Below are 13043 nucleotides of genomic sequence, written 5' to 3'. Positions count from 1 at the left end.
GCATCAACAAAGTATTGAGCAAACACTGTGAATACTTACTGTATGTGCATGTGATTTTTTGAGGTTTTTTCATCTTTATACATTTGCAAAAACCTCTTCACATTGTCATTATGAGGTATTGTATGTAGAATTTTGAGGACAACAATTTCTTTATTCCATAACAACATATGGAAAAAGTGAAGCGATGTTAATACTTTCTGGATGCACCGTATGTATGAATATGCTTTGGTGTAAGTTGTGCGTACATTTTGCTCCATGGTCATATTTATTACTCGGGCACAGATTCGGTGACCACAGATAAGGTGCTAGCTGTCCAAAGTCACTACCCAGGGTGGACCACTCATCTGTGCATCAGTTGGAGACGTCGCTGCGCTGCTGACTTGTCTCCACTCAAGATGATCTCCTGCTGGCCCCACTATGGACTGGACTCTCACACTATTATGTTAGATCCACTATGGACTGGACTCTCACAATATTATGCTAGATCCACTCGACGTCCATTGCACCGGTCGCCCAGGGGGGGAGTCCCCACATCTGCGGTACCCTCCAAGGTTGGTAAATGGGTTGTACTTATATAGCGCTTTTTTACCTTTTTAAGGAACTCAAAGCGCTTTGACACTATTTCCACATTCACCCATTCACACACACACACACACACACACATTCACACATTCACACACTGATGGCGGGAGCTGCCATGCACGGCGCTAACCAGGCCCATCAGGAGCAAGGGTGAAGGGTCTTGCTCAAGGACACAAGGGACGTGACTAGGATGGTAGAAGGTGAGGATTGAACCAGTAACCCTCAGATTGCTGGCTCTCATTGTCATCCCATTGGGTTGAGTTTTTTCTTGCCCTGATGTGGGATCTGAGCCGAGGATGTCGTTGTGGCTTGTGCAGCCCTTTGAGACACCTGTGATTTAGGGCTATATAAGTCAACTTTGATTGATTGATTGATTGGTTTTTGAGTCTGACTGCAAAATGTTCGTTTGTGGAGGCGTTTCCAGATTGCAAATTAAACCACACCGAACCCCTCCAAAAGTATCCTAATTAATTAAAAAAAAAATTACACTGTTAAATATACATCTTGAAGACAAACGTCTACACTATTTTACATGGTCGAACATAAACTTCATAAACTGTATATTGATTCAGCAAAAACGAATTATTCACAAGCCTTTATGACACTGCATGTTGGTGTTAATGTGCACATAACATAATTAAATTTAAATACTACTTTATCCTACCTTCTCTTTTGTTTCCTCAAACCACATAGTAATGTCGCAATTGTGCTGTCTTTTTCGTGGGAGTTTAGCGGCTAATCCAATGTTGTACTTACTGATTCATGTTGACAAAACAGTCTTGTATAAAATGTTGTGATCGACAAACATGGACGTATTCAATCTATAGACATTGGAGCAGACGGGACGGCATGAAACGACAGTGTCACAGGCTGAAGCAGAGCGAGAAGAGGCTGGCCGACCGCATAAAGAAAAACTGCAAAAAAACAGCGTTCAGAGGCATCCAACACTGCGTACAAGCTTATACCCAAATGCGTAAACCTTTTCACTTCCGATACGATACCGATATTGGAGCCTTGAGTATTGACCGATATACTGATAATAATCCAATACGATATTAGCACAAATCATACAACCTACTTTAATTATTTTGTTCTGTGTAATGTTACAAAATGCATGATTTAGTAAAATTAAACTGAGAACAATGGTATGTACGGGAAAAAACCTTATGACAGATTTATGCTTATGAAGTTAAATGTTAATTTGTGTTTTGGTGACACTGACACCTAGTGGTCACAATAATTAATTGAATTAAACTCATGATGCAGTAAGTCGAATGATGCGGACACGTTTGTTCCTGGGTACTTTCTAATAAACTTCTGCCTTTGAGACTTTGTATATGTAAGTAATATGCAACTATAATTATTTGAAACTTGTTTAATTTATCACATGTTGTGTTTTAGAAGGCAATATTGTTCAAATAAGCCAAAGGACACTTACTTTTCAATGTCAAACTTGTCTTCTATAGTGTGCTTATCTGTTGTGTAGCTTCTAGCTCAGACCTGGGCATTCGGCGGCCCGCGGGCCACATCTGGCCCTTTGTACGTCCCTGTCCGGCCCGCGTGAGGCCAATCATAAATTACAAAATACATTTTAAAAAGTATTTATCTCGAGTGTGCAATACAACGGTGCTGCTTTTGTTTTGAAAAGCGTTATTTGTATTACTGCCGTGTGGATGTATGCTCGTGCGCGATTGTGAGCGAATGTAAACAGCTGCAATCACAAATTACAAAATAAAGTTTAAAAAACTTCTATGTCGTGCGTGCAATACTACTGTGCTGCTTTTATTTTGAAAAGTGTTATTTATGGGCGTATATCCGGGTGTAACCTGTGAGTGAAGGTGCACAGCGACAAGTAATGCCCGGTTTACACCAGAGACGCTAAAAAGAGAAAAGTTGATGACGAATGCCGTGTTTCCAACAAGACATGGACTGCCAAGTAAAGGTAAAGCCGTGTGCTTAATTTGTGGTACACATGTTGCTGTGTTTAAAGAATATAGTGTAACGACCTGCTGAAGTTGATGTTGTCTTCTTGAGTTGCGGAAATGAGGAGTGAGGATAGATGTGCGTGTGGAAGGAACGAGATAAGTTGAGCTGTGTTAGTATAGGTTGCTCAATAAAAGTTTAAAAAGAGCGTCAGACTTGGTGTGCACTTCTTCTGGACACTACAATTGGTGGCAGAAGTAAAACTTTGCGCATACTGCGCTATTTGTGTGATCATATTGCGCTGCTTGTGTGATCAGCCTGCTACGTCATCGGGAGGTACGTGCCACGTGAGGAGCTCGCCGCAAAGAGAGAGAGAGAGAGAGAGAGAGGGAGGGAGAAGAGAGGCAGCGTCTACAGGTGCAGCGTAAGCTGCTTGGCATTGGGGAATTTCGCCCTCAATGAAGACTCCCAGGTTTGATGGCAAGGCGAACGGGGAGGCATTTCATCCCACTTCTGACACCAATTGTAGCGTCCAGAAGAAGTGCACACCATGTCTGACGCTCTTTTTAAACTTTTATTGAGCAACCTATACTAACACAGCTCAACTTATCTCGTTCTTTCCACACGCACATCTATCCTCACTCCTCATTTCCGCAACAGCAACGCTTCCTCCGTCTTCGCCAATCACCTTACAGGCGTGCTACGTTCACAACAAAGAGGATGCAGGATAAAGTGACAGAAATTGACATTTTTGCATTGCATTATACATCAGGAAGTGTTGTGTAAGAAAGTGTTAAAAATAAAACTATCAAAAGCCATCTGCTTTTGTATAAAGATAAGTTAGGTTAAATGAAAATGTTATTATTATTATTATTTATCTTACGGTATATCAAAAATAATTTAAGCAAAATTTAATTGAAATATTGTCGGTGTGGCCCTCCAGCAGTGCTCGGGTTGCTCATGCGGCCCCCGGTAAAAATTAATTGCCCACCCCTGTTCTAGCTCCCAGTAGCCTATAGCCTACCATGTTTATCTTTTGTAAATTACTTCACGAAAGTACAAGAAACGACCAACTTTGTGTGCTGAACTGTGGACATAGCTCTTATATTGATTATCAATAGATTGCACAATAGATGATCAATTATCAAATAATTGGCATATATGCTGCTTGACTAATGCTGTTTAGAAACGGTTGAACTTGAGAGCCAAGAAGAGAGATGTCAGTCATCGAAAATCCCTCCCCTCTTGTGCTTCGTTTCTCTAGTCTTTCTATTTTGTGGCCACAGACACAGCTGGAACCTCTCAGGAAAAAAGAGCCATTTGTTCTTTCTTTTTCCCCCATTAGCATTATTTTGTCGTTTAATAACCTCTGTGAAATGGCCTTTATTTATTTAATCTGTGGTATTGCTGTAGTACTGTTATGGTAGTTATGGGGGGTGTGGGTCCAACTGTGTACTTCTAACTTTAGTCACAAGTATAAAGTTACTGTCACAAGTCTAATTGTGTCCGACTTGGCCTGGGTCACGGCTTAATTACTTGTCTAATGTGCTCCTTCCCGGCACCCTGTATGTATTTATTGCAGATCTGACCTCAAGTCAGCAAGTTCCCTCGATGAAGAGGAAGTGAGACACATTACTAAAAATAATCGAATGTCATGCAACACTCTTAAACTGACCACTGTAACACAGACATGTTTCTTAGGTTTTGTTACATATGGGAATTTAAAGTCGAGCATGAAACCAAGTACTGGTACACAAAACAAACAGAAACAGTCAACCACTTTTTTTTTTTAAAGTTAATTGTTACGTAATGATCCTGCCAATCCAAGTACTTTACACTCGGGCTGCAACTAACGATTATTTTGATAATCGATTAGTCAAGGATTATCTTAAAGATTAGTCGACTAATCGGATAATAAAGCATACACATATTTAATGACTCTTATTTTTCCATCAGTTTCTAAATGCAGCTTAAATGGGAACTGCACTTTTTTGAATTTTACCTATTTGACTTGAGGTCACAATCATTATGGAAGACATGACGACGGATTGATTTTTTTTTTATGCATTCTAGCTTTTGTGTTATATAATCACATTCAAGACAATAATATTATTTTTAGCAAGAGGAAGAACGGCAATCTGACTGATGATGTTTGAAACGATTATCTCCCTCTTTAATAAAATGAAAATCTGGCTGTACATAAATCATCTTTATTGTCCATTCACCCATTAGAGCAGGGGTGTCAAACTCAAATACAGAGCGGGACAAAATTTTAAACTGAGCAAAGCCGCGGGCCAAGGTTGAACAAATTAACCTTTTAATAGGGACCCAAACAAGTTTTGCATTGAATATTGAACAAGCAAGGCTTATATAACTTTATAGTGACATGCAAAATCGAGTTTCAAATAATAATAACAATAATAAAAAAATATCAATGGCATATGAAATACTATAAAAAAAAAATTGAATGCCTCTTTTCTATTTGCAGCCTTCTGAGGTAAATATCAACATTAACTTTTTCCACAGGCTAATAAATAAATAAATAAATAACAATGAATAAAACAACCATTCAGGACTTTAAACTGCTCGGTTTGCAACACACTGATCTAATCTGATGTGCCCAAGCCAGATACCTGGCATCTTTTCTTGGATGCTAGTTCATTAATGTCGGGGCTCAGGCTTTGAGCTGAGGCAACCTTCATTATCGAACGAAGGTGTTCATTAGTCATTATATCTCGTAGTCCACCCGGACCACAGTCTTGGGGGCGTGCCTTAAAGGCATTGCCTATAACGTCCTCTACGAGCTGTCGTCACGTCCGCTTTTCATCCATTCTAACAACGTGCCGGCCCAGTCACAAGATATGTGCGGCTTCTGTATGCACACACACGTGAATGCAACGCATACTTGATCAACAGCCATACAGGTTACTCTGAGGGTGGCCGTATAAACAACTTCAACACTGTTAGAAATATACGCCACACTGTGAATCCACACCAAACAAGAATGACACAAACACATTTCGGGAGAACATCCGCACCGTAACACAACATAAACACAACAGAACAAATACCCAGAACCCTTTGCAGCATTAACTCTTCCGGGCCACTACAAAATACACCCCCCCTACAACCCCTTGACACCCATGCATTAGAGCATTCCTGAGATCATCTTATCGGCCTATAGTTCATCCCAGTGGTTGAGGTCAGAGCTCTACAGTTATTTCACTCCATACTCATGCGAGCACACCTTTGTCAAGCTGACTTTTTTATTTTTATTTTACAACGTTGGAAGCATAGAATTGTTCACATTTATTTGGAGGACAACTTGTAGACAGAAAAGAGAATCATGAGTCCAGCTCAACCCCTGAGTAATTCATAATAATTCAAAAAATTAAAATACATATAAAAGGCATCTGGTAGACGCTAGTGCTACATATAGCATACACAGCATATAGCATACAGAGAGAAAGCTACTTTTTATGTTATGCAGTACAGGTAATATCCCAACTGAAGAGTGCCTAACTTAAAGGCGACCTGTTAGGCATGGCGTAGATATTTATAAAATAATCTTCGTTTATACTTCCTCCAAACGAGTCGTTTTGAGTTTGCCCCAATTGTGACGTTATTCCCATTAGTAACATCAGCTGATATCTCTATATATAGTAAAGTTTTACCCGAAGAGCTTAGATGTCCGACGTTGTAGTCATTAAGTTATTTCTTTTTCTGTATCCTCTTGTTGTGGGGGAGACTACATGCACATACCTCCTTCGCTGTTGCCATTTCTAATACAAAGTAGCTTACAGTTCTAACTTATATCTGTCAGTAGACTTGATATGGAAGCGCTAAAAACTGCAACTTGTCTGACGGGGAGAAAACACAGTCGAAGTAGAGGCATGTAAATTAGACCGCCCAAAAAATGGTGGATTCTGAAGAGACTGTCAGAAAGCGACTTGAAAATGTCCTGTAAAACTTAATTTATGCAACATTTGAACCAAACAACCACCATTACATGTTATGTAGAACACAAGGAAGTGTTTTAAATGTAGAAACAAATCAGAACATGCCGTGTTGATGAGACCGGGTGAGTGACAGCCGTTATACCCAAACATTTGTTTCGGGGCGGTAAATCTTTTTTTATTACATACACTTTGGAATTGTTAAAAATATAACCAATTGTCAAAGAAATGTGTTCTGTTAAACCACTATTGGTAATACAAGCTAGCTGGTGGTGTTCTTGGTTTTTTTTTGCTTTGAAAAATGTTACTGTGAGACAGTTGCAAACAGCTTAATCAAGTTGAAAAACTTATTCGGGTGTTAACATTTAGTGGTCAATTGTATGGAATATGCACTGTACTGTGCAATCTACTAATAAAAGTTTCAATCAATCAATCAATCAAATCAGCACCTTGAAGCTTGTAATTTAAGGAACTTCTGTATGTTCTATTCCAGGGTGTGACATTTTGCAGAAGTAAAGCCATTTACTTTTGGAAATAAAAGTGCTCAAACTAGGTTGTAAATATTAGGGATTAAAATGTTTTTGCAAAAGGAATGGATTTGTCATTTACTGTTGGAGTAATTTCTTTTAATGTGACCTGCTATGGGGACATACAGGTTTGAACATTTAAAAATCAGGCATTTTATTATTTATTGTTTTGCTTTGCCTTGATGACACATTACTTTGGTTCTCAATGTATACTTTAAGTAATTACCCTGTAAGTGCAAACAACTACATTTTAAAAATGACTAAATGCTCATTTAATTGAGCATGTGAATTCAGTCAATATTGCATATGTTCCCATTAGGCATTAACAATGTCCTGCAACTCATGTCACATGACCACTGTGAGTAAAGAAAACATACATTTGTGGGTGTTAATAATAATAATGGATTAGATTCATGTAGCACTTTTTTATAGTGACCAAAAGCGCATTACATGGAGAATGTATTTTTAATGCACACCACAGTCATACGTTGATGGTGGTAAGCTGCATTTGTAGCCTCAGCTGCCCTGGGGTGGACTGACGAGAATGCGGCTGCCAACTTGCACCAAAAATTAATTCACATTCATACACCAGTGTGTGTGGCACTGGGATAAGAGTGAAGTGTTTCGCCCAAGTACACAGCAGCAGGGACCAGAAACCCTCAACATTCTGTAGTGCCACACTACCTTCTGAGTCACACCATGTTGCATTACGTTGATTGGTTTTGTTTAGAACCGTTTGACATTCTCTCTTGCTCCTTTTCCTTCTTTTCCCTCTTCTTCTCCTCCTTGGCCGCCTTATATTTCCATACTGGAGGCTCCAGGTAGCCCTTCTGCTTTTTCTTCTTCTTCTCTTTCTTTGGAGTAGCCTCGCCAGATCTGGTCACTTCAATTTTAGGGACGCAGTCTGCGGGGAAGATGCTGTTCCTGTGAGCAATACTGCGGGGAATGAAGGCTCTAATCCCCCCAGGTGGCATGCTCTCCCTACGGTCTGACTCCTGGCAGCAGGAGGTCAGTGATACGGAGGGGACTGATGCAGTGCTGGGAGAGGGGGAGGTAATGGAGCCGTAGCTGTGTGACACGGTGCTCTCCTCCAACTCTTTGTTGCTGTGCTTGTCAAGTAATTCGGGAACAGCAAAACGACGCTTGCCAATTTCAGGGGGGCTGCTGGGACACAGTGGGTGGCAACCGGTGGCAATGAGGGGGCTGTGGATGCTTGTGGTCATACGCACCATGTTGTCCATGACTCCATTGTCTTGGGGGTCCTGAGGGAAGCTGAAAGTGAAGTTGTCCTTTAAGCACTGCCTCAGTTTCTGACCTGTTGTTTTTTGGGCAGTTGCTTTTTCCACTATCTGCTTAAGATCAGGCCACTCAGGAGTGTAGTTCTCACAAAACTGTTGAGCGACAGGAAAGACCTGCAGTCGGCGTATTCTGTTCATTGTCTCAAATCGTCCGGTTCTCAAAACCCAATCTTTCAAGCCACGTCCCTGGACATGGTCCATTGCATTCATATCTGCGCCTGTGCATGAAAAAAAGTGGAATGGATCATTGACAAATAGATAATTTTCATGCCTGTTACAGCATGTTTGCAAGTTTTAAGGAAGCAGTTGGTGTTTCAACTCAGTCAACTGGCACCACCATGTGGCTATTTTTGGAATTATGATAGATATGAGCAGAGTAATTCCCAAAAAGAAAACACATTTTCTACTGCAGCATCACACAATTATGCATTTGTTGGACTTGTTTTTTATGGTGTACTAAATGCTGTCAAGTTGTGTTTATTATTGATCGTGCCTCACAGCAATAAGGTCCTGGGTTCGATTCCCGGGCTCAGGGTCTTTCTGTGTGGAGTTTGGATGCTCTCCCCGTAACTGGGTGGGGTACTCCAGCTTTCTCCCACCTCCAAAGACATGCGCCGTCCTGGGATATGTTGATTGGCAACACTATTCAGCCCAGGTCCATTTGTGTACCTTATCTATTTGTACCAGTTAAAGTACAATCCTTATAACTCCCTAACCCAATACAGCCCAAAGTGCTTCACATACTAGTAACCTCTTAAATAGTTGGTAGTGCCAGGATGATGTAAACCATAAAACAAGATCATGTTAAAAGTGATAAATAAAAGTTAATAGAATAAAGATGATGATAATAATCAAAAATGCTAATAAAAGACACATGTGTTAAAGTTAAAAAGTTAAAGTACCCATGATTGTCACACACACACTAGGTGTGGCGAAATTATTGTTATCATTGTCTCTAAATGCCTTAAGTATTACTATACTGCTATTGCAATATAATACCCTATTTATAAATTTTATTAATATTAATATATATGGTCTATGAGCTAAATACATTTTAATGCAGCAGGTACACTTAGGGTTGAAATAGTACATATTTGTACTTCACTTTGTACCCTTTTGGTTGTATAAAGGTATACTTCTGGCCTCTTAAAGAACAATATTTTACTTTTAAGAGAACATTCTTAAAAAAATTACAGAAATGTACTTGATTCGTACCTCTATTTTTGAGGGTGATCGACTACAGTGTAGAAGTTACTTCTCGACTCACTGACCATTTCAAACACTTGCACATAACATATAGTCTGTATATATATATACACATATACAGTATATGCATAACATGCAGTAGAGTCAGTGAGGTGGAGACGCAAACAGAGATGCATCCCTGAGCTGCGGGTTGAGTCAGTTGTTTTTTTCCTAACAATAATTGTGTATATGCTCCAGTGATGCATGTGCAGTATATACAGTTAGTATTAGAGTTGTTTAATGAAATGTTATATGTCAGTTTTTGATAAAAATCCTTGCGTTAAGTATTACCATGCATTAGCAGGGCCGACACACAGTCTTCTCTGCCCTGCAGACCAGCCTTGATGAGAGCAGTGAAGCCACGAGGATCCCTGACCTCAGTGTCCACACCAGGGTAGTAGTTCATGATGTAATTTAGAATGGTGGCAAAGCCTGCATAAAAAAAACTTGGCAATCAATCTTATGATCTGACTAAATTAAGGTTTGGTTCTTTGGTAAAGTGTAGAACATACCAGCTTGGGCAGCGATCATCAATGCAGTGTTGCCATCATTGTCTTGATGGTTAATGTCTATTAGAGGACACACATGCAGCATGGTGACAATGTCCACAAATCCTTTGCACACCGCCACCATCAGTCCACTCTGACAGGAAACAAAGTAGAAAACCTTATATTTATGGTTGACTTTTTTGCAAACATTACGCCAGGCCTTGTCCTTATGTGTTTAATGACCGGTATTTGCTGATCTTGAATCGCTGCTTACAAAAGGGTAAACATTTGGTTTCCTGTGCTATGATTTCTCTGAAAAATACACCAAATAGGGGCGCTGTTATTAAAGCCCAACTTTAGACTACATAAGTTGCATTGACATTTCTCACACTCTTTGCACATTTTTGTAAAATATGAACAGGATTGGTAGAAAAAAAATGGCCACCATCAACCAAAAGGTTGGCGATATAATGGGTGGGACTAGTTCCAATAAGTCATTGACTATTTGTCGATGATAATAATAACTAATACAAATATTTGCACGGATAATGATATTCAACACAAGAGCTGGTTAGTCCTTTTTTTTGTAAAGCTGCCCTTTTTGATGCAGAACTTCTCTTGGCACTTATTCGATTGTACAGGTGTATCTAATGTTATAAATATTTAGGCTTAAAGTTATATGAAATGCTGTGTTTCTCACTCTTCCATTAATGTCCAACTCCATGGCCTCTTCCTTGGTAACACCCCTCTCCAAGATCCTTTGCAGGGATGTGGGATCATTCCGAGCACATGCCTCATAGAGTGTTTTAGGTGGCTCTGCATACTTGTCATCTCTCTCAAAGTTGGGAAGCACTGAGTCATCAGAAAGGACACTTCCAGAGTCAGAATCATCTGGGGTGATCTCTGAATCCTCATGTGGGCCAGCGCCCAAGTGGGGGTCGTTGCTTGTTGAAGAACTTGAAGCCATGAATGTCTTGTCTGCTCCACACCATTGTCATCTTAAACACAGATATATGGAACATTACATAAAGTACACACTGTTAACAATTCATAACATATGGGGGTTCATTCAGTGCTGAAACTTATACAAAATATCAACCTTTGTGTATTTTTATCTAATTTTGCAACTTCAGTGATTTCCTCTTCCTGTTTGGCTGTCAGACTAACAATAGAGCACCTTTGTAGTTAACATATTAATAGGCGTGGTGACCTGAGAGGGCTTGACTGAGGCCTAAAGTGGATGAGGAGCTTCACCTCACTTCAGCCCGATTTATCTGTAAGTCTGATTACTTAATGCATAATCAGGCTGTAGAGCAATCTTTTACAAGCGTTTTTTTTTTTGTTATACTGGTTCCATGATTATTGGACAAGAGTGGAGGGTAAATAAATACACAAAATGCGAACTTCCTTTTGAATGGTCAATGGGTACTGTAGATTTAAATATTGATTGATAGAGAAATGGTATGGAGTGAATGAATTAAAATCTGGTGGGAGGATGGAGGGGCTTGAGAAGGACCATATGGTGCTCGCAATGAGAAGCATCGTGTCTGTGTCATAGTCGGTGTATTAACTGCAAAGTATACACATTGGTTAATGTCTCTCACACAGTTTTAAACCGCCAATCTTCCAGTTGAGAGATGCTTCACAACACTATGCCAAAGCTATGTTGCTAAGTGACATGTGGCAGATGATCTAATGGCGATCACAATGACGTGTCCAATTTCTTAAGGAGTCAGTCAGGACTAATATCCAAAGCTGAGAGTGTTCTACCTGGTTTCTAAACCTCTCGACATGCATGCCTAGAACAAAGTACAGTTAGAAGTTGCCTTCATGTTGTGCATATATCTCTTTTATAAGCTACTGTAATGTTGGAAATGCACTTATTCCGTAACTATTCTGCCTTCGCCCTGATTTAAGTTTTTAAGGCTCACACCATTAAGACACTGACACCCTAAAAACTGACACCCTAAAAACAGACAAATGGCTCTCTTTATCCTGGCAGTTCAAAGTAAGGATGGATACTGTTTTTAAATATACCTCGATACATGTGCTTGTTTTCAAAGTAACAGCACCACACCACTAGTGATAATTTGAATCCATAAGGCTCAACAAGAACAAAATAAAGGCTACCCACTGCTAGATTGTTATACAATAATCTATTTCCCTAAACTTTGAACTTGTTATATATACCTCACTGGCCTATGTTTTGTTTTCAGACATGAGTCAAGCACAAGATTTTCTGTCAGCAGTAACACGTCTTTTCCTTTTCACAAACGATTAACGTTTTTTTTGTTTAAATTTAACTTCCGTTGTGGCTTCCTCTTTCTGCTGAACAACACCTTTTTAAACTGCTAAAGCTTCTTCTTCTAATTTCCAAGTATGACTGACGCCTGACTGTGATGCACACTTGAAAATTAAGCAACTGTCCACTATGCACGGTTAAAGCATACATTCACAGCAGTAAGTCTCACCCTAGATGAATGCAACCACAGAACGTCCTCTTCTTTTCTCTTTCTTTTTGAACATCTTGTTGTACAGGACTCCTTCTCTCGTGAGAAAGTGGTTAAGTTGAAGTTCCCCAAACTGTCTGGCGGTCTACTCTGCCTACTCCCTCCATGTCTTTCAATGGCCTGTTAGGTCGTCTGATCAGTTAGCACTCCAGCCAAGTCCTAAGTGTGTGGTCCTAAATCAGGCAGCATGCTCTTCCCCTGTCATCCCGATTACAGAAGATTTAGGGATTAGCTAAAAGAAACAGACAGAGGCAACCCTTGCTCCCCTCACAGTCTGTTGAGGTAGTCTGCTCTCTCACCCTCCCTCTCTTTCTTTCTCACAGCTCTCTCAGTCCATGGACAGCCCCCTCGGCCCATCTGGTGTGTCATAGCAAACTCCTCTTAGTGTCCAAATCCACTCTGTGACTGAATCACAGGCACTTGTGTTGACCAACTGACTTGCTCTGCTGTCGAACACCCCCTGCCTGAATAGATCCACTGTGTCTTGGGAGTCGCTATAGTATCGTGGTTCTGT

General features: G+C 40.1%; 1 protein-coding gene across 1 annotated transcript; it reads right to left on the bottom strand.

Moving 5' to 3' along the window:
- Positions 1–4711: 4711 nt before the first annotated feature.
- Positions 4712–12799, bottom strand: ankrd33aa (ankyrin repeat domain 33Aa). Its single transcript, XM_062053101.1, has 5 exons — positions 12491–12799; positions 10720–11017; positions 10044–10173; positions 9823–9963; positions 4712–8504 (listed from the first exon to the last, which is right to left on the bottom strand). The coding sequence occupies exons 2-5, from the start codon at positions 10984–10986 to the stop codon at positions 7696–7698; spliced, it is 1347 nt and encodes a 448-aa protein (XP_061909085.1). The 5' UTR covers positions 10987–11017; positions 12491–12799; the 3' UTR covers positions 4712–7695.
- Positions 12800–13043: the final 244 nt, after the last annotated feature.

Source organism: Entelurus aequoreus, linkage group LG07 (assembly GCF_033978785.1).
Source record: "Entelurus aequoreus isolate RoL-2023_Sb linkage group LG07, RoL_Eaeq_v1.1, whole genome shotgun sequence".
Classification (NCBI taxonomy): Eukaryota; Metazoa; Chordata; class Actinopteri; order Syngnathiformes; family Syngnathidae; genus Entelurus; species Entelurus aequoreus.
Note: the sequence above shows the minus strand (reverse complement) of the source record. Positions and strands in the feature narration are given on the sequence as shown.